Genomic DNA, 22,556 nt, shown 5'->3' with positions numbered 1-22,556 from the left:
TTAAGTTCTGTTCTCTTCATTTATTAAGTTTTTAAACTGCAGAGATTTTTCTTTGCACTCATTTTGTTACTGAATAAAATTCTATTATTTGGAAGATAATTCATCTTTATGAATTCACAACATATGCTACAGGATGCCTAGCAGTTTTGAAAGCACCGACTCCTTAATATATAGCGTGACAACTCATAGGATCAGTGACATTGTAATAATCATAAGTGTGTAGCAAACACACAAAATTAATAGGTGCATTGACAGTGTTATATTCATACACAGCACCACACAAATTCCTAAAAGGCCCCAAAATAGCTGGGCCAGGTAGAGCACAGTCCATTAGAATACATTACTGTGGCTCACTGTTAAAGTGCTCTTTCAAAGCCTACCTGAGACAGATAGCTCTGTGTTAGTGCTTCTAATAGCCCTTGTGTCTGGCTTTTCAAACTCAGTAGACAGCCACTCCATCTCCACTCCAGCAGCAGCTTTTCCCCCTTTGCTTCTGGAATATTTTAACAGGCAGCTACAACTATTGGGATTTTTTCCTCCCACTGAGATCCAGTCTTGTGAGTAAACACCACCAGCATCCCTTCAATCTACCAAAAAGCACATTTAACTGTGATTCTGCCTCTGGTGAGAGGGTAGCTGAATCTTTCCTTGGTGCTGTTTAGATGTCTGGTGTACAGCTTCATGAGCCAGGGGAGCAAAGGGTCCCCCAGGTTCACTTCAACATCACCAAGATTAATTCATCAGTCATGAAAGAAAGTCTCTGCTTGTAGCTTACTGAACATTTCTCTGTTCTTAAAGATGAGAGTGTCCCTGACCAGCCAACACCGATGTCGGTGAAGCGTCCCCAGTGTTCCAACGCCTGCATAACCATAGAAAAGTAGCCCTTTCTGTTGATGCACTACGTGACAAGGTTGTCTGATGCCAAAATAGGGATATGTATGCCATCTATTGCTCCACCACAATTCAGGATCCCCACTACAGCAAATCCATCCACTATGTCCTGCACATTGCTGAGTCACAGTCCTGCACAGCAGGAGACACACTTGCATGGCAATGGTTCCAGCAATGGAATATCCAACTCCAAACTGATTTCCCACTGACCGGTGGCAATCTGGTGTTGCAAGTTTCCACTGTGCAATCGTCACTGGCTTCTCCACTGTCAGTGCAGCTCTCATCTTGGTGTCGCTGCACTGGACGGATGTGGTGAGCTCAGACAGATAGATCCAGGAATGTAGCCTTCCGCATCTGAAAGTTCTGCAGACACTGCTCATCATCCCAAGCCTACATCACAATCCGATTCCACCAGTCAGCGCTCCTTTCTCATGCCCAGGAGCAGCACTCCATCTGCAGCTGCTCAGTGAATTCCACCAACCAACCTTGAACTGACTCTCACTGTGTCCCACAGTAATCTGTCCTCCAAGAAATCCTCATGTTCCCCACTGATTCACTTCTTCTTATGCCTTTTCAAATACTGGGGATCGTGCATCCTGTGTTTGCAATGCTTATGACAATAGTGCCAAGCTGTGCAGGCTCCATGCTACTGACAGCAAAGAAGGCCATTCGGAATTTTTTTTTAAAAGGCATGAAAATTATGGGATATAGATGACATTATGGGATGGACACAGTTGCACTCGTGGAAGTTAACCTCTTGCTCCCAGTTACCCCCGTGTGACTCATTTCTCCCCCACCATATGTTGCCAAAACTTCGCAAAAAACAGTGTGCTGGAGGATGGTGCGTTGAATACTGGGATACTTACTCACGGTGCACTGCACATCAATATAGCACTCCTGGTGAGTATAGGCAGTGCCAACACAAGGCGTCAAGTATGCAGGTGCAAAAGAGTTATACTAACTGCAACAGCTTTACGCCAATGTAACTTGCATTGACAAAAGTTTGTAGTGTAGCTGTGGCCTTAGAAATTGCTGATGGGAGAATCTGATTGGTCCATGCAAATAAGCTTCTGCTGGGATATTAGATGCTTCTACTAGAAAATAGAATATCCATCATGAATTTTGTCTTCAACCTCAAGCACTCTAATATGGAATAATCCATATATTTTTATTACAGGGAGTCAAGTCTTGATGGAAAGGATCTACTGCCCGTTGCTCATTTCTTTCAAGGTCGTTTGATACTTCTTGTCCAGGTTGGAAAGCGGAAAGAATTTTGTTCGTTCTTGTCATAGCTACAAAAACTAGGATTGCAACAGAGAAAGGAGGAGCACTGAACCATCACCGTTTGCACCACTGAAGATAGAGAATCTATCATGAGAGTAAAAGGACATAGTCAAGCCAGAAAGTGTGTGGATAAGTCTGGACTATCGCCAATATTTACAGAAAACAGGCACTCTGTCAGTCCAAAGGTCTTGGACTGGCAGAGAGCTCTTCCTCTGGAGAAATGCAGAAAAAGAGATTCAGAGAACAGGCACAAATTATGGCTTGGTGAGAATAACTATGATTCAGTAGGTCATAGTATTGTCCATTCCTGAAGCACGAACACAAATAAAATAAAGAGGAAGATAATAATTACTAATCCTGTACACTTAAATAAGTCTTTGTGCAGTTAAGAAAAACTATTGTTTTACAGAAGCTCTCACTCTGTTTGTGATCTTAACCTGGGTAGGCCATCTGCTTTGGGAATAAAGAAATGCAGCAGAATTTATATTTGTTTTCTGAAGGAAATGAATAGGAAAGAGAAGATGGAGGAAAATTAGGCTATTTATATGGAATTCAAGAGACATCTAGTGGCTGGTAAGATACAGTGAAGTTTTTCTTGGACTGATATATAAACAAGTCCTTTTCAGAATTAAACTGCCTTGCCTACCCTATTTTACACAAGTTTGGCTATAAAATGCAAAATAAAAACAAACAACAACAACACTTCAACAAAAATCAGGATTTTCATATGCAAACAGAAACTACATCACTAATGAAAGCCTAAGCATATCATCATGAGTCTGACAGAGTTTTGAGAGATTAAGAAAAATGAAAGTAATAAACATTAGAAATAATAATTACCTCTTAAAAGGTTTAGTTTAAAAATATTAGAAATTATGAATTGTCTGTAACTGGAAGGGGGCTTGCAGCCCAAACATTATCTCTGATTTTCATCTGTGTTCACAATGTATTGTTACTACTCCTTTATAGCCTGTAAGTATTATAATAGTAGAATAATCAGTTTAATAAATAATTTTGAGTTTGAAAAAGACTACTTAAACCAAAATATTCACTACATTTTGGGTCCCTCAATTTCTAACAGATACCACTCACCACATTTCCACCCCCTTGTGTGGCCACTTACTCCTATCCCCTTGAGGAGAAGAACAACAACTATAATAATAAAACCTGTGAAGTTCTGGCCTCATGCTTTACCCTCATAAAATTTACTCACAGGAAATTAACAAGCACTTAGAAATAACTTAGCTGAATAAATTAGATACCATAGATGTGACCCTGTATGTTTATAGTTTTAAAATCCAACACTACCTGAAAAGGAAATTTAAGTTAGTAAAAATGGTATCTTCTACTAGTTAATAAGGGCAGATTTGGAAGGTAATCAAGGGGCAAGGGGGATGGTTGAGGGGATGGGGAATACATGGATAGGAAATGTGCTGCTAGTTGATATGTCAACCAGACCATCTTTGCTGTTATAAGCAGCTGTGGGAGTAGACAGGAGGCATTTATGGCCTTTTTCCTACTGAAACGTGCTGCTCATTTTTGGGGGGCCATGTTCAAAGTCTTGGATGGGTATTTTATAAATAAATAAACAAACCAATTAAATTCAGTTAGAATGGCTATATTATCCAGACTGAAGAAAGAATGCAGCTGAAATGCAGGGTATTAATTTGACCGATATCTTAGTCAAATTGGTACTGTGTTTTATTTATGATCCAACTATTCACAAACTAGTCTACTGTAATATGAGCTAGGTAAAGTGTCATGACTTTTTAAAAATGACTACATTATACAGGAGAATTCTTCTTTAATTTTACGTTTTACCTACTATAACATACACTAAGTCACCTGCCACAATAACTGTTTTTTTGTAGAAACACTCAGCTACTAGACTTCTCATTATAGTCCTGAAATACAAATACAAGAGATAAAGTATTATTAACAAAAAAAATAAAATGTTATTTTATGTGTAATCAAATCATCTTCATCTTTTGATAGCCTGTCAGCTAAATCTGAAAAGTGATTCAATTTAAGACCAGTTACAGACACACAGTTTGGATTATTTATTTTTAGTGTGGAGTGAGCAAACAACAGATTTGTAAGAGCAGTCTATCTTTGCATTAAGCTCTTTGGCTGACATGAGACTCAGACTTGCCAGGTTTTGTAATCTGTTTGTTTCAATTTCATTGTAAAGCACTGTTTAGCTGTGCTGAGAAAAAGGCCACCACATCTTATGCTAGGAACTGGTGATGAGAACATAGACCAAAATGACCATTCTCATACCTAATTGTTTCCTACACTCCAGTGTTCTGGTACAGATCCAAATTCCACATAATTCTGCTTAAAGAAACATAAAACATTATCTACAAAATCTAAGCTTCATGTAATTGATGCTTGTACATACCATAGCAGTTCTAGATTTGATAAACCAGTCAAATCTGAACTGGGGAGCATTGCGCACACACTGCCTTAGTTCTTCATAGACATTTTCTTTGTCAAAGCCCATCTTGTGTAACATGCATATCAAGAATCTATCTTCTTCTTCTGTGTAGTTTTTGCCTTTGTTTGTTCCATACTGAATACGCAGCTGATGAAAAGGGGCTTTATACCTTGCAATCTGAATGCAAAACAAAAATAAGACTTATTGGTGGATGTACAACACTAAATTAAGGCTTTACCACTTAATTGTTACAAGCAGTATGAGTTGTTTATGACAAACAATATTTTATATTTTCATTCTGCTTTTCAACCAAAAGCATTTATAAATTTTAACCACTATTCAAACTATACACAGGGATCACTTCCTCTCCCACTGAAAACTAGCCAACTTTGGTGTGGAAAATACCAACGCTACCCAAGTGTTTTCTTTCTAAAGGGAATTGAAAGACACTTCATCCAATGTTAACGGTAGGCAGCACTTAGTACGAGAAAATTAATGGTAAGACTAATTAAAAGAACAAAATTTTGCAACTGTTACTTTGGCATCCAGAGCTTTCTTGATACTGATCCTTCGTTGGATTCTTGCCTCTCCTCGTTCAATCTGAGCCATAATCCTCTCAATGTCCTGCAGTTCATTGCAACGTTCCCAAAAAACGGCTAAAGGAACAAAATATTCAATCTGTAAAATAACCTTGTCATTATGTCCTTGTTTGGATGAAGAATTCTGTAGCAAAACAGTGTAATATTAAAGAATGCAGATTTTCTGTTCCTTGATATTTGAAGATTTATCAAACACTATTTCACTAGGCTATGTGAAAAACAAATTCAGACACATTCATGTTTATCAGTATCTTTAGAGGTGAGCTACAAATAACTCAAATTATACTGACTTCAGTTTATTTACTTTAATGAGGTCTGTATGGATAAAATCCTGCACAACTTTGTATATGTAAGGGAGTACATATTACATCAATAATAGTGGAGACAAGTCTAGTGTCAGTGCAACAGTCCGCCATGTGAAGGAACCAATTTTTGGTCTTTCACTTGTCCTCTGTCTTAGGTCAGCAGGCTCATACGAACTCATTCTTGGAATCCTCTAAGTCAGTGCTTCTCACGCTATCTGATGTGGGGGACCAGCAATTTTTTTTTCCCAATGTACGCGCAGACCGGCAGCCGATGGTCCACGGACCACCACTTTGAGTAGCACTGAACTAAGTGACATTCGCCAACCCCAAAAAATTTAAAGAAGTTCTGGAGAGACTTGAGTCCAGCCTTCTTTGACTACAGGAAGAACACTCAAATGTAAGATGTTAGGAGAGGTTGCCTGGTGAAATCGAATGGAGGGAAGCTCAAGGAAATAAAGTCAAAAACTATTGTGTACTTCGCCACAAGCTGAGGGCCTGGTTTCGTACATCAATTTATGTGATATTGACATTTTGAGGAAAAATTTCACAGAGCTGTTGACCGGCATTTTCCTCAAAGCGCTCAGTTTACTTATTTCTACTGCATATTCACTCACGTTCTGATGTTAATACCACAAATATTTATTGTTATTAATGGCTACTATATACAAGTCCAGAAAGCTACTCCAAGTTACGGCCCCAATCCTGCAAAGAATTGTGCATGTGCTTAACTTTACACAAAATAAAGCATGTTTCTTCGCAGGATCAGGATGTAAAACCAGCAAAAATCCCAGAATAGAATAAAAGAGAAATCACATCCATCTGTATTAGTATTGGACTGGACTGAGATGTGAAACTGTGTGTGTTAAATTCATCCCTGGTGTAACCCAGTGACTTCAAAAGAATTACACGAGGGATGGATCTGGCTCTCACATTATTTTGAGGTTTCATAATACGGGTGTTTTTGCTCTTTAAATATTTGCATGATCGTTTGGTTTTATTCGTGTGTATTGTATGGGTTGAGTAATATTAAATAATCTGTTCTTTTTGGTTTGTTTCATCCAGTTCTGACATGCGCACCTACTTTGCTTACATCAGTGTTGAAAATGTCCTGTGGGCCAAATTCAACCTTGAAGTAAATGGGCACAATTTAATTTGCTTCAACAGAACAGCCTTTGTTTACAGCCTTTGTATTCGGCTGTCTATTATGTGCATATACCAACAGTAGGCAATGTCAGCTCTGTAATCACTGCCAAGAAAACGGGAGTCCCACACTGAAAAATAAACAAGTCAGCCCCTTGTACAATGACACTGTCAAATTTAGATGAAGCAAGTCATGATCTAAAAATCAGCTAGTGCAGAATAAGAATACATAAAGGTGCTTTCACAGCATAATCTGCCCCAGGACTTCACGTTTTCTAAGAGGGAACACATTCTTTTAACCTTTCACATTCTTCCAAGCTCCGAACCTTGTAATTCCAAAAGTCATATGACAAAACAGAATGGTTATATAGATATGATTGTGAAAAGATATACTTGAATTTAAACAAACCTGAATACTCTATGACTTCCTCTGGTGACTTTCCTTCCACCTCACGGGCAATATTATCTATATCATCACGTCCATATTTCTCATTAGCTTTAATAAACTGATTAAAGTCTCTTTTGTTCCAGTTGGTAAAACCCTGCAAGCAGAGAGATAAAGACGTCACTATCAGGTACAGGTGGAAATATTTTGCTAGAACTTTTCTCTTAGAATGTACCATTTTCTCCAATTGTTAATGCTTCAGTACAGTGCCACATAATTACAGTGGTTAATGGTCTTTCAGGATTTCCATAAACTTCTATTATCCAGAGTTTATTACTCAGTCAAAGATCTCTAGTGAGTTTTTGTGCATAACCCCTCATGCATCAGTAAGAACAAATTTTTTTCTTACCTGAAAATGGTATTTCTCCAAAGAAACAAGCTCAATCCACATCCTAATGGATTTAGCTCATACTTCAACAGGCACGAGCAACAAATAAAATGACTGGAGTTTGGGGAGCACCAGTCCTGGTGCCCTTGAAAGTCACCTAACCAACCAAACCCCAAATGCAATAGCACTTATTTAGAATACTTACAAACTATAAATAAGATACATCTGGATGGAAGCAGAACTGTACCAAGAAAAGATCTCTGTTCTGACACGATGCAATCAAATGACAGTGTTATTGAGAGTTTCCAAACAGCAAGCCAGTTATGCATTGTAGAAATGGAACCAAAACTACAAAAACAGCTAAATGAGATACAGTGCACAAGATCATCATCAAAGATGATGCATTGGTTTTAGGACAGGGGCAACAAAAAGAACCAAGAATAAGCAAAAAAAAAACCCACAAGTCTGAAGGGTGGTTTGTACTGCACTGCACTTGTTTAACCAGAGAAATACCATTCAGAAGAAAAAATAAAAATAAATAAATAAATTGTGGATTCTCCAAGTGAACAGGCTCAGCCTACAACTTAATGGATCTGTATAAAAACAATCCTATGATCACAATACAGGATTCTTTTTTAATCAGTGAAGCTAGTACTGATGACTACATCAGCAGAGGCATAAGTTTTTACCCTGCTGTACCTGATGAAGTTGTGAGTAGTAAACAAAAAACTGTAGCCTTGCAAATCTTTTCTAAAAAAGGTAAAAGATAAATAATAAAAGATATTACCTTTCCCACCTTGTCTCTCTAATATACTGGGACCACACATCTACACACTGCAAACAACTAAAGCAGCATTGTTTCTCTGTCCATTAGACTGCAGCACTTTTGGTACAATATGTCCATTTCTCTACAGAGGAAAGGTTTCTAGATTATAAAACTACTACTCTTTCAGTCAAGCTCTCCTCCTCAATAATTTATTGTTAATATGTCAAATCATCAAGACCAGCATTCAGATATTCGGGAATTGGTCTCATCCAATGACAGTGTCAGGTACCTGCAGAAGCCAAACCTATCCACTGACATTTGGTCAAGATGAACGAGATTTTAGATCATGTCTTATTCTTGCCATGTGATAACATTTGCCTGTCCTGTGTGACTTTTTAAAAAATATCTTTGGTAAGAGTGGGTAGGGTAGAAACATACTGGAAACCCGCAAGACTGGGAATGCATCCACTACATAAGTTGTGGTACCACTTGCAGATATTTAAGAGAATGGCAGTTGGATAGGAGAATCCATTGAGACCTGAGGACCCAAAAAACTTGGGGAAAATACACCTCACAGTTTGTGGGATTGTGATCAAAGATCAGAGTACAGTATTTTCAGAAATGGTATATATCATAGTATCTGTATAACAGCATGGTTCAAATATATTAATAACTAATCTTGGTCTATTATATACTTTTTAAAAGAATGTTACACTTCCTACCTTAAATGTAATGAAAAAAAATATATTGTAAAATAAATAAATAAAATAATAAAAACAAAAACTGAAGAGAGTAACATAAGTTATTGTCTATGGGCCAAATCCAGCTTCTTTTACTCACACAAACAGTTCCACTGATTTCATCAACAGCACTGACGTGAATCAGGCAACCAGGATGGCCTTAATTTAATACATAAGGTATCACAGGCAAATTAAATTTGAGAATGGAATAACCATGGGAGACGACAGCTAGAGCCTCTAACTCAAACACAGCCCCTCCACACACATTTGACGTTGTAAGTAGTAAATACATAACGGGGGAAACAGAAATTCGATCAACAGCTCTTCAATCTAGCAGACAAAGGTATAACAAGATTCAATGGCTAGACAAATGCAGACTAGAAATAAAGTGCAATTTTTTTATTTTTATTTTATTTTTTATATATTTTTTAATAGTGAGGGTAATTAACCATTGGAACAACTTCCAAGGGTTGTGGTGGATTCTCCATCACTGAACATTTTAAAATTAAGATTGGATGCTTTACTATAAAATATGCTCTAATTCAAGCTCAGCTACTGGGCTTTAAACAGTAATTAATTCATTGAAGTCCTATAGCTTGTGTTATGTACAAAGTCAACTAGATCACCAGAATGGTCCCTTCTGACCTGAATATAGGACTACATCAAGAAATCTTAGGGAAGAGAACCAAGGCCATCTTTTCCAAAACACAGGCATCTCCCTGATTCTAAGAGAGGTCACATAAAAATCCCATGGTATTTAGTCCTGTGCAGAAATTAGAAAGTATCTAAAGACATTGCAGGTTGTGCTGCAACTCAGATATTAATTCATGGCATCACTACTGCATACATACACCAAACAGATTAAAAGCTAGAAACCTGCGCATTGAATTCCTGAAGCACTTTCCTGGTATTTAATCAAGCAAAACTAAACACATTTTAATGACACCTTTGCTTCAGTAAGGGAAAAAGAGGCACTGAGTAAGGCAGATTTGGCCCCCGATAGGGACACAAAAGCTGATGTATGGTAAAGCTACAATATTAAAGGATTCTGATTTTATTTATACTATCAGAAACCCAAGTTGGAATTACAGATATACATTACACACACTTTGGAAGTGTATTACTTGTTTAAAAGAAATATAAAACGTGCTAAAAATGTCATTACATTGCTTAATTGGATGATCAGTTTGGACTCTTTCTTCTCACTCTTTACCCTGTTTCTCCTAGCCTCTCTCTCCTTCTCTATTCTGTGGATTTGGTTTTCTTTCTCGAGTCTTTAGTCTCCTTTCCCTCTCCCACACTTGATGAATTTCTAGTCAAATACAACTGCCAAGATGGCTGGATAAAGCAAAGCACCATTTAAATGTCTTTAGTTTAAAGCATTGCTGCATTTAGACTGGAGGGATATTTTTCACTACACCTAAACATTTTGTGCATGTGTTGTTGTTTTTTTAATTTCATAACCTTTTAATAGTTTTGTTTTACTGTATACAATACTGAATGAAAAATGTGAACTGCCATTTTTATAAACACACTGCAGTCTTCCATGTATATTTTAATAGTCATCTTTTGATGAAACGCTATGCACTAAATACTTCAGCTACTTTTATCATTTTACTTGTGTGAGCAGCTTTTCTTTTTCTTCACTTTCTTCTGGAGTATGAGGTGCAGAGTCATCTATCTTCTTTTGTTCTTCTTTTTGTACCTGAGCTGCATTTGGGAGGTCAGGATTCCTAGGGACCTAAGATCATCAATAAAAGGATGAGCAAGGAGTAAAAGAACAGTGTTATTAAGGGTACTGTGCATACTCATATCAATCTCACTTTACAATTTACTCTATAAACACAAGTTAAGTTTGACAGGATTGATGCAGTCCTCACCATTGAGCATTTGTTACAAAAGGAAATGTTTCTGACACCTTGATATACTGGTAGAAAAAAAATTTAAAACATGCCACATAGCTACTGGAACATTTTTTTTTTTTCAGCTGGATTTACAGTTTACAGAAATGTTGAGGTTGAAAATATTATTCTTTCAGGCAAGGTGTATATATCAAACCATAAGTCATTCATCGACATTTGCTTTTTCTTGGCTTCCAGGCTCTTGTTTCATTGAAGTGTAATGTTAAACCTCACTGGTAAGCAACCAAAGGATCTCAGTTAATTAAGTTCCTTAAGGGTGAAGCAATTCCTCTCTATGATAAGTGCTGTTAGATCCCATAAAAATGATAAAGATATATTTCTCCAGTGATTAGGAACTAAAGCAGACAATGACTTTTATAACTATTATCTTTCCACTGTGAATAGAACAATTTAAACGTTATTTTTCCCCTATTGTTGCCTAAGAGACAAGTGTTTAAAAAAAATGTTATCGCTCATCCCTCTCACACACGAAGGCCTAATCCTGGAAAATATTAGGTCTGCTTTGCACAGTGCCAGGTCCTGTGCCAAGCACATCTTGGGCATGAACTACAAACAAGGAAAGGCACAGCTCTTAGCTGGTGTAAATTGTCACACTTCCGTTCAAGTCAGTGGAACTATGACAACGTTAACCAGCTGCATGTCTGCCCCACTGTGTAGAACAGAGGTATACGCAATATAAATGTATACGGCACCCTATTTACAAAAAGAAGCTTTGCTGATTTAAAGATAGAAGATTACAGCATTAGGTAGAGCAAGGCAGGTATCTCTTTATGTCCCTGCCCAGACTGCAGCAAGTTTTGTATTTTGACCTCTGTACTGTGTATTACATTCTGAAGCACATCAGATTTGAAATCTGATTTGAATGTGAGTGTTGAACATGCAAGCAAGAGTTTCTTCCCTTCATACTCATCACCATCAAAAAGGAGTTACACATGAATGCAGGTGAAGTTCTTAAAACATGCCTATGTGGTGGAACAGCATCTACTACCCTGCCTACCTATTAAAAAGTTCCCACCTATTGGATCCACACATGTGGACTCAGGGGCTTGTTCCCTTCTCACTGCAACACTCCAGTGTGCCCCAGTGCATCTGAAGCCAGCACAAAATCTCTTTCCTGACACAAGGAAGATCTTTCACATCTCCTCTGCAGCCACTCTACCCATGTCTTTCCTGCACAGGGTACTGCTGGAGATCTAGGGCACAGAGAACTTTGTTCTGGGCCCTTCCCTCACTGCTAAATTCCAACTGTAAAGAACAGTGCCCAGTAGTGATCTTGCATACCACATATTCTGTGATGGCAAGACACAAAGGGATAAATAAAGAATTAAATTTAAGCCTTAGCTAAGAATTTTCTCTTTTGTTGTTTTTAAGTTGAACCATAACTGCTACAGTTTGTTGTGATTGAATATGAACTTTTCTCTGATCTAACATCTAGGCAGAAGGTTGTGGCATATGAGCAATTATGCCATCTCTATGTCACCAAAAGGACACCCCTCAATGACGATCAAGTGGTCAGCTAAGGCAAGTACTGCCTCATATTAAGCCTGCCAAACACTTCCATTATAAGACCCTATTTTCTGTTGCTTAGAACTTTGCCAAACTTAACCATTCATGTTCAAATCCTCTATGCCAGGGAGCTGCCCTGGGCTACATTTTTGGGGGAAAACTTCAAACAAAACTGCTGTTTTTCAGAACAAGACTAACAAAAAAAAACAAACCAAAACCACCCACATTTTAGTTGTGTGAAATTCTGGTAACCTTGTCTTTGAAAAGCTCTAGTGTCCACATACTCTGGACCAGGGACTTGAAGTTTGTCAGGTGGGCTTTCTGTCAAGGATGTGCTTTTTTGCTGTCCCCATGAAAACCTGGCCAAAATTATAAGGCTTTGAAAAACTGCAATTTGCACATGCTCATTTGTAGATTTTAGTAGCTGAATTTCCCAAAGATTCCATTTACCCTGGGCATGCCCCAGCTCATGGCTAAGCAGGGCTTTCCCTACAATTGCAGCTCTGGGCTGCGACAAGTTTGGTTGTAGAAGATGGAGGGTGTGTAGTGGCAGAGAGAGAATATCACAGGGAGAGAAAGGACGGTCTCATGGCTAAGGAAATTGAATGCTGCCCTGGAGAACTGGATTCTATCCCTGCTTTTACCACAGAGTTCCTATGTGATGCGAGGCAAGGTGTCACAGAGGTAAATGCTTGAATATCCGTGAAGCACTCAAACACTGTAGTACTGAGCATCACAGAAAAGCCCATAAGGAAATTAATAATTCTGCCCACTGAATTCCCACATCAGAGTTTATTATATCAAAAGAACAAAGGAATAAGAAATTGAAAGAAAACTTAAGAGGAGATATGATAAAGATGTCTTAAATTAAGAACGGCATATTAAGCAAATGGGCCACTCCTTTCTGACCTCTCCTATAATTCAAAGTAGAACTATGAAATTAAAGGCAATCAAGTTGAATGGACAAAGGCAAATATTTTTTTAATTACACAAAATTCATAAATATGTAAAAGCCACTTCTATAGGACATTATTCAACTATAGCATTGTAAGAATCAAAATGTGATTGCACTTACATATAACAGAAACAGTTGCACAAGCTATGACAAAATTACAAACTGTATCATCCTCATACTTCTGGGCATATGGTAAGACAATAACCAGCTGAAGTCAGCAAGACATTTCTTGCTGTGGCATATTACAGTATTGCAAAAATGGCAAATTGAAGTGCATGCTGGTAGTTTTCTCACCTTACTCTAAAGAGTCCAACATAGGCTGCTAAATCTGAACACAGGATAAAGGACTCAACATATCTTCGCTGACCTGTTCCAGTAAGGTCTATTATTAAATAGAGAAAGCTGACAATGCGTTTCCCTCCCATTCAAGCAACCAACACTATAGTTATACCATTGTGCTCCAGGTGGTTAGTGTCTCTCAAACTGTGAGGTCCACTAATCTTGAGAGACATCAATCAGGCTTAGTAAACTGAAGAGATACACTGATATTTACCTATAATGCAATTGAAGCTGACTATATAATGAGCACATGGTTAGGAAGTTTCTAATTTGTTAAAATTGCTAGGCTCATTTTAGCTAAGAACTCCGCAAACTGCTCTCTGTCAGTAGTAAATAAAAATACTTTAATTATTGCTATTTATTTTACACTGTGTGTAACTGTGGTAGGTACTTCACAACAACGAGATGACATGGTCGCTGCCCTAAAAAGAGTTTACAATCTATGCCACCTAATGTATTTTTAATTTTATTTAAACTCTAGAGGAGACTCGCATCGTATCCCCTTTTTTAAATCATATACTCAGGGAGATACAATATTATAGGCCCTCTTTACCTCGTAAGTGGAATGTTAGGGCAAATTTTAGTACGTTACCAGTGTTAAGGTTAATATACACAACTCCTTTAAGTCTTTGTATTTTGCTGGAGCGTCATTTTTCTTTAATAACTGTTACTACATTTGCCTTTCACCTGTTCTCCATGAGTGCTCAAAAATGATTGCCAATGGCTGTGGTATCACCTCCTTCCTTTAGGAACTCAGATGAATTTAATCTAGTGCTACTGATTTAAATATATTTAAGTTACCTATGTGTTCTTTTACCTGCCTCTAGTTGATATTTTAGTTCTAGTTTATACGTATATCACCAGCCTCATGCTTCTTTCATTCTTTTTGCTGAAAGTGTTAAGCACATGCATTGGGAAATTACCTTTTCCTCTTCTAATTGTGCTCACTCCTTATTGAACACTAGTCCTACATTTTCCTCCATACTTTTTGCTCCTAAGTAGCTTCCCCTCTCCCTTCAAACATTAAAACCAAGTTTTGGCAATACTACATCATTTTGCCTTTGTCATGTCAACATCATATTTGTTGCTATGTAATCCCATCTTCTGATTTCTCCTGCATTACATTTTTTAGATCACTTCATAATTTCATGTTCCGACTATCTTTTTCTGGACAAATCTCTTTCCTGTGTGTCTCATTTTGTCACAACTGGCCTGATTTCTGCACTAAGTTATACCTGTGTAAATAAAAGAGTAACTCCACTGAAGTCAACGGAGTCACATCAGTATAAACTAGTTAGTGCAAGTGTAAGAGAGAAGAGAATTCAGCAGCTGAATAGGGGAGGTGAAAGTCCTGCATTAGACATGAATCCAGCTGTTAGGGCTCAATTAGGGGAATCAACATTGTTGGTGTCTGTTTTAGTCTTTTCTTAGTATTAATGAAGTGGGATGGATTTTTTGTTGTTGTTGTTGTTGTAAAACATGAGACTGTTCTCTTGGTTACGTTTCCTGGATCTTGTTAACTCCACATCACAAGAGATCCAAGAAAATACTGAGTAATCAAACCTACAGTAAGTCAACACAAATACAAGATTGCTAGAAAGCCTCTAAATTACCTATTAACATGACTTTAGTACTTTCATTTTCCTTAAAAATTTAGCAATTCTCACTATTACAACAAATCTGGATACACTGATGCTAATATATTTAATTCATTTGAAATAAAAGAAAAGTCATTATTACCTTATAGCCTATAGTCTTGCGATAATAAAGAATTTCTTTTTCCAGAAGCTCAAACAATCGTGGTGGAAAAAACTGGAAATCTTGAATGTTTGGCTGTTTGGGGGGTCGTGGAGCCTTTAAAAATACATATATATTACCGTTACACAATTTTCTATTACTTTCAGTTTCCATTGTCCATACAGTAGCAACGTTTTACACTGTAAAACACATTGATTTTACTACAAGTTGAAAAGAGTGGTACAGATTAAAAATCGATATTCTTTTACCTTGGGAACTTTTGGTTCACTAACACGCAGGGCTTCTCTAAAATATGCATCCACTGCATAGTTTGCTTTGCGCTCTCGTTTTGGAGGCTCTATCCATTCCATCATACTCAGCTACACACAAACAAACAAATGAAACAGTTTAAATAACTCCAAATATCTTTCTGAAATCACAAAAAAGCAATTAGTCAGTTTGGGTTGAACTAATTAAGATAGTGTCCACCGATAGATGAAAAGTATTTCTATTGTGAGCATTAGTTAAAGCTTATGGTTCAACAGAATTCATGCTACTACAAGGTTCATCACTAAGCCCTGGTCTACACTAGGACTTTAGGTCGAATTTAGCAACGTTAAATCGATTTAAACCTGCACCCGTCCACACAGTGAAGCCCTTTATTTCGACTTAAAGGGCTCTTAAAATCGATTTCCTTACTCCACCCCTGACAAGTGGATTAGCGCTTAAATCGACGTTCCCAGCTCGAATTTGGGGTACTGTGGACACAATTCGATGGTATTGGCCTCCGGGAGCTATCCCAGAGTGCTCCATTCTGACCGCTCTGGACAGCACTCTCAACTCAGATGCACTGGCCAGGTAGACAGGAAAAGAACCGCGAACTTTTGAATCTCATTTCCTGTTTGGCCAGCGTGGCAAGCTGCAGGTGACCATGCAGAGCTCATCAGCACAGGTGACCATGATGGAGTCCCAGAATCGCAAAAGAGCTCCAGCATGGACCGAACGGGAGGTACAGGATCTGATCGCTGTTTGGGGAGAGGAATCGGTGCTATCAGAACTCCGTTCCAGTTTTCGAAATGCCAAAACCTTTGTGAAAATCTCCCAGGGCATGAAGGACAGAGGCCATAACAGGGACCCGAAGCAGTGCCGCGTGAAACTGAAGGAGCTGAGGCAAGCCTACCAGAAAACCAGAGAGGCGAACAGCCGCTCTGGGTCAGAGCCCCAAACATGCCGCTTCTATGATGAGCTGCATGCCATTTTAGGGGGTTCAGCCACCACTACCCCAGCCGTGTTGTTTGACTCCTTCAATGGAGATGGAGGCAATACGGAAGCAGGTTTTGGGGATGAAGAAGATGAGGAGGAGGAGGAGGTTGTAGATAGCTCACAGCAAGCAAGCGGAGAAACCGGTTTTCCCGACAGCCAGGAACTGTTTCTCACCCTAGACCTGGAGCCAGTACCCCCCGAACCCACCCAAGGCTGCCTCCTGGACCCAGCAGGCGGAGAAGGGACCTCTGGTGAGTGTACCTTTTAAAATGCTATACATGGTTTAAAAGCAAGCATGTGAAAGGATTACTTTGCCCTGGCATTTGCGGTTCTCCTAGATGTAGTCCTAAAGCCTTTGCAAAAGGTTTCTGGGGAGGGCAGCCTTATTTCGTCCTTCATGGTAGGACACTTTATCACTCCAGGCCAGTAACACATACTCGGGAATCACTGTAGAACAAAGAATTGCAGTGTATGTTTGCTGGCATTCAACCAAAATCCGTTCTTTCTCTCTCTGTGTTATCCTCAGGAGAGTGAGATATAATTCATGGTCACCTGGTTGAAATAGGGTGCTTTTCTTCAGGGACACTCAGTATAGCCCATTCCTGCTGGGCTGTTTGCCTGTGGCTGAACAGAAATGTTCCCCGCTGTTAGCCACAGGGAGGGGGGAAGGTTGAGGGGGTAGTCACGCGGTGGGAGGAGGCAAAATGCGACCTTGTAACGAAAGCACATGTGCTATGTATGTAATGTTAACAGCAAGGTTTACCCTGAAAGAGTGTAGTGACTGTTTTATAAAATGTGTCTTTTTAAATACCGCTGTCCCTTTTTTTTTCTCCACCAGCTGGATGTGTTTCAATGATCACAGGATCTTCTCCTTCCCAGAGGCTAGTGAAGCTTAGAAAGAAAAAAAAACGCACTCGAGATGAAATGTTCTCCGAGCTCATGCTGTCCTCCCACACTGACAGAGCACAGACGAATGCGTGGAGGCAAATAATGTCAGAGTGCAGGAAAGCACAAAATGACTGGGAGGAGAGGTGGAGGGCTGAAGAGAGTAAGTGGCGGGCTGAAGACAGGGCTGAAGCTCAAATGTGGCGGCAGCGTGATGAGAGGAGGCAGGATTCAATGCTGAGGCTGCTGCAGGACCAAACCAGAATGCTCCAGTGTATGGTTGAGCTGCAGCAAAGGCAGCTGGAGCACAGACTGCCACTGCTGCCCCTCTGTAACCAACCGCCCTCCTCCCCAAGTTCCATAGCCTCCACACCCAGACGCCCAAGAACGCGGTGGGGGGGCCTCCGGCCAACCAGCCACTCCACAACAGAGGATTGCCCAAAAAAAAGAAGGCTGTCATTCAATAAATTTTAAAGTTGTAAACTTTTAAAGTGCTGTGCTTAAAGTGCTGTGTGGCATTTTCCTTCCCTCCTCCACCACCCCTCCTGGGATACCTTGGTAGTCATCTCCCTATTTGTGTGATGAATGAATAATGAATGCATGACTGTGAAGCAGCAATGACTTTATTGCCTCTGCAAGCGGTGATTAAAGGGAGGAGGGGAGGGTGGTTAGCTTACAGGGAAGTAGAGTGAACCAAGGGGCGGGGGGTTTCATCAAGGAGAAACAAACAGAACTTTCACACTGTAGCCTGGCCAGTCATGAAACTGGTTTTCAAAGCTTCTCTGATGCGTACCGCGCCCTCCTGAGCTCTTCTAACCGCCCTGGTGTCTGGCTGCGCGTAACCAGCAGCCAGGCGATTTGCCTCAATCTCCCACCCCGCCATAAACGTCTCCCCCCTTACTCTCACAGATATTGTGGAGCACACAGCAAGCAGTAATAACAGTGGGAATATTGGTTTCGCTGAGGTCTAAGCGAGTCAGTAAACTGCGCCAGCGCGCCTTTAAACGTCCAAATGCACATTCTACCACCATTCTGCACTTGCTCAGCCTGTAGTTGAACAGCTCCTGACCACTGTCCAGGCTGCCTGTGTACGGCTTCATGAGCCATGGCATTAAGGGGTAGGCTGGGTCCCCAAGGATACATATAGGCATTTCAACATCCCCAACAGTTATTTTCTGGTCTGGGAAGAAAGTCCCTTCCTGCAGCTTTTGAAACAGACCAGAGTTCCTGAAGATGCGAGCGTCATGCACCTTTCCCGGCCATCCCACGTTGATGTTGGTGAAACGTCCCTTGTGATCCACCAGAGCTTGCAGCACTATCGAAAAGTACCCCTTGCGGTTTATGTACTCGCCGGCTTGGTGCTCCGGTGCCAAGATAGGGATATGGGTTCCGTCTATAGCCCCACCACAGTTAGGGAATCCCATTGCAGCAAAGCCATCCACTATGACCTGCACATTTCCCAGGGTCACTACCCTTGATATCAGCAGATCTTTGATTGCGTGAGCTACTTGCATCACAGCAGCCCCCACAGTAGATTTGCCCACTCCAAATTGATTCCCAACTGACCGGTAGCTGTCTGGCGTTGCAAGCTTCCACAGGGCTATCGCCACTCGCTTCTCAACTGTGAGGGCTGCTCTCATCCTGGTATTCATGCGCCTCAGGGCAGGGGAAAGCAAGTCACAAAGTTCCATGAAAGTGCCCTTACGCATGCGAAAGTTTCGCAGCCACTGGGAATCGTCCCAGACCTGCAACACTATGCGGTCCCACCAGTCTGGGCTTGTTTCCCGAGCCCAGAATCGGCGTTCCACAGCATGAACCTGCCCCATTAGCACCATGATGCATGCATTGGCAGGGCCCATGCTTTCAGAGAAATCTGTGTCCATGTCCTGATCACTCACGGGACCGCGCTGACGTCGCCTCCTCGCCCGGTATCGCGTTGCCATGTTCTGGTGCTGCATATACTGCTGGATAATGCGTGTGGAGGTTGATGTGCTCCTAATTGCCAAAATGAGCTCAGCGGCCTCCATGCTTGCCTTGGTATGGCGTCCGCACAGAAAGAAGGCGCGGAACGATTGTCTGCCGTTGCTCTGACGGAGGGAGGGGCGACTGACGACACGGCTTACAGGGTTGGCTTCAGGGAGCTAAAATCAACAAAGGGTGTGCCTGTACATCAAGGAGTATTTCAGGCAGGACTGCACGGAGGGTTCCAATAAGAAATGGTGCACCAAAGTTATCGTTGTTATTGGAACAAGGAGGTTAGCCTGGCCTCTGATTGATACATGGCTAGATTAACCTCGCTGCGCCTTCTCTGTGACTGACTGCAGTGTGATCTAGACAGGGGAGGAGGAAAATGAGTACAAAACAAATCTGGTCTATTTCTTGTTCTGACCCACTCCATCTATCCTTTACATCTTTGGCTGGCAGCAGACAAAAAAGGCGCGAAATGATTGTCTGCCCTTGCTTTCACGGGGGGAGGGAGGGTGGGAACGGGGTCCTGACGATATGTACCCAGAACCACCCGCGACAATGTTTTAGCCCCATCAGGCATTGGGATATCAACCCAGAATTCCAATGGGCAGCGGAGACTGCAGGAACTGTGGGATAGCTACCCACAGTGCAACGCTCCAGAAGTCGACGCTTGCCTCGGTACTGTGGAAGCGCTCCGCCGAGTTAATGCACTTAATGCACTTAGAGCATTTTCTGTGGGGACACACACACTCGAATATATAAAACCGATTTCAAAAAAACTGACTTCTATAAATTCGACCTAATTTCGTAGTGTAGACATACCCTAAGAGACAAATTCTGATGAAAGCATTTTAAACAAACATACAAAGAGGATTTCACAGGGATATGGAGGTGGGGAAGAATAGGTAAGTAGCCATGTGGAGAAGACAAGGGATGTGGCCCTTCATTCCACCACTACCTCTGCCAAGACATGCTAAAAAAAATCTACATGGAGGGCTGTACCTATGCTTTACTTCTGGGCCTACTCTTACCTCTGGCAGCATTACTCATGCACATGCTATATTCTAAGCAGTAGTAGCTATTGAATGGAAATTTGCCAGAAACACCACAGATATCCAGCAGATAATGCCATATACTAAGGCTACAGCTCAACTCCACCCACTATTGTCTGATATACCACAGGACATAGAGAAGAGAGGTGACAATGTTGTGCTGGCTTTGCTCCTCTCCCTGTGAGTTTTAAGGGACTTTCCAGCAGACATTGTTATTTATCCCCAGTGCATATGCAACTGAGAGCACGACAGAACCTTATATTAGCAAGGTGCATTTTTCTACCATATTTTCAAAAAGTTGTCAACACGGCTTCAAAGAGATCTGAAATATTAATTACCATTTTAGGCTCTGAACCTTCAATGACATCTGCCTGGACAGACTCCTGCACTTTTACAAAGCTCCACCAACGTCAATGAAGCTCTGTGAGAAAGCAAGATTCTACCTATACCGACATCTTTGCAGTACCAGAGCCTCAGACTGCATTCAAGAATTTGTTAGTGTATATCTCCAAATATCTATCATGGCCAAGCTCTTCAGTAATCACCAGTTTTGGCAACAAATGTTTTTGACAATGGTGAATTAACCGTAATCATACAAACAGGTTCTACAAGATCAATACCACAATTGGTACTGGTTGAGCTGCCTTGTTCCAATTCAGAATAGAAGATACTATCAGGAGTAAAATATAATGCTGAAAAGATTTCCAAAATGGTTTCCCCCACCCCCACTGTTTGGATTTGAAGGTAAGCAAGGAAGCTTAAAGGTGAGAATAAATATATGACATTATTCAACCATGGGAAGAAACTGCCTTGCTATAAAAATATATTTCCTTTGGAGCATAATTTAAATAAGTCAAGGGCCCTTATTTTTGGTTCCTGCTAAGGAGCACTCAACAAAATTCGGTAAGGGGGCACAAAGGTGGCACAAAGCCACCTCAGTCTCATACCCAACCTGCACCGGATGCCTAAGAGGCTGTTAACAACAGATGGGATTTGTGGAGGTGCAGGGAAAATTTGGTCACCAGCCACAAGGAGGGAAGTGGCAGCTGCACACACCACTGGACAATACCCTTATCCTGGGGTGATCCTCTTGTAGCCTGCTAAACAGTTGCCGGAAACCTATACACCACTGGAGTGGTGCAAAACCACCCTAATGCCCGGGAGAATCTGGCCCATGTTCTTTTGAAGTCAATGGGTGTAATTTTTATCTCAGTTACACAGGAATAAAACCAATGTAACTCCAAAGACTTCCAAGAGGAATGAGGCATAATAGAAGTTGTGCCTTAGTCAGATCTACAAGATTTGGGCAATAGCAGCTTTCATCTTCTGCAATGGATGTTTGTAAAGAGTAAGTTTTTTGATAGATGAAACTGATCAATTTTTTTTACTTTTAATAGTACCATAGATAAAGCAAAATTTTAGAAGAGCAAAGTAAAAATTTTTAAGTGAATTCCTAGCCTCTTATTTACAGCTATGGGACTCCCAATGAAATGTTTTTATGCTTGTGAAAATCTGATTCACTCATCACAATTGTAATTAAAGTAAACACATTGCTACATGTACAAGAACACAAAGTCACCTTTTGTTTTTCTCTATAATCTTCACCTTCAAAGTTGTATAAACTCATCTCTGTGTCCATAGTGAAGTTCCTTAAAGAGCTCTCTCCCATTTTTTGCAAACGTTCATTCATTTCAGCTGTCTAAAATAAGGCACAGAGATAAAGTTACCTTTATCAACACATCTGAGATACTCTAAATTCTGTGTTAAGTTTCTAAAAAAAAAATCAGCATCACTCAGTTAAGTTTTCTCCCTTCTTTTTTACTTTCATGCATATTAGTACTCATCTTTCATGAGTAGAAGTAACCATCTCCTTCATTAGGATCTGAAGCACACATTTTATTCCAGTCCTTTGCTCTCGTGCACTGAGACTTCCTATTAAGCTAAGTTTAGTATGCTGTTATGATGTGCCCCAACATCTCCTATACTTTATGCTG

The 22,556-nt window shown here is 40.3% G+C and overlaps 1 protein-coding gene across 3 annotated transcripts in view; it reads right to left on the bottom strand.

Annotated features, from left to right (window-relative positions):
- Nucleotides 1-22,556, bottom strand: part of SMARCA1 (SNF2 related chromatin remodeling ATPase 1) — a 75,127-nt gene that overhangs the window by 7,398 nt on the left and 45,173 nt on the right. For 2 of the 3 annotated variants that reach the window (XR_012160976.2, XR_012160975.2), the window contains exons 16-23: nucleotides 22,142-22,261; nucleotides 15,664-15,774; nucleotides 15,398-15,511; nucleotides 10,554-10,676; nucleotides 7,066-7,198; nucleotides 5,150-5,268; nucleotides 4,577-4,789; nucleotides 3,016-3,145 (exon numbers count right to left, since the gene is read on the bottom strand). Coding sequence is in view for 1 of the 3 variants with exons in the window: in XM_073361262.2 (XP_073217363.2) it covers nucleotides 4,577-4,789; nucleotides 5,150-5,268; nucleotides 7,066-7,198; nucleotides 10,554-10,676; nucleotides 15,398-15,511; nucleotides 15,664-15,774; nucleotides 22,142-22,261 (933 nt within the window). In the remaining 2 variants the exon portion in view is untranslated. The remainder of the gene's footprint in view (nucleotides 1-3,015; nucleotides 3,146-4,576; nucleotides 4,790-5,149; nucleotides 5,269-7,065; nucleotides 7,199-10,553; nucleotides 10,677-15,397; nucleotides 15,512-15,663; nucleotides 15,775-22,141; nucleotides 22,262-22,556) is intronic. The other variant, XM_073361262.2, reaches the window with a different exon arrangement.

The sequence above is a fragment of the Lepidochelys kempii genome, chromosome 9 (genome assembly GCF_965140285.1).
Source record: "Lepidochelys kempii isolate rLepKem1 chromosome 9, rLepKem1.hap1, whole genome shotgun sequence".
Classification (NCBI taxonomy): Eukaryota; Metazoa; Chordata; order Testudines; family Cheloniidae; genus Lepidochelys; species Lepidochelys kempii.
Note: the sequence above shows the minus strand (reverse complement) of the source record. Positions and strands in the feature narration are given on the sequence as shown.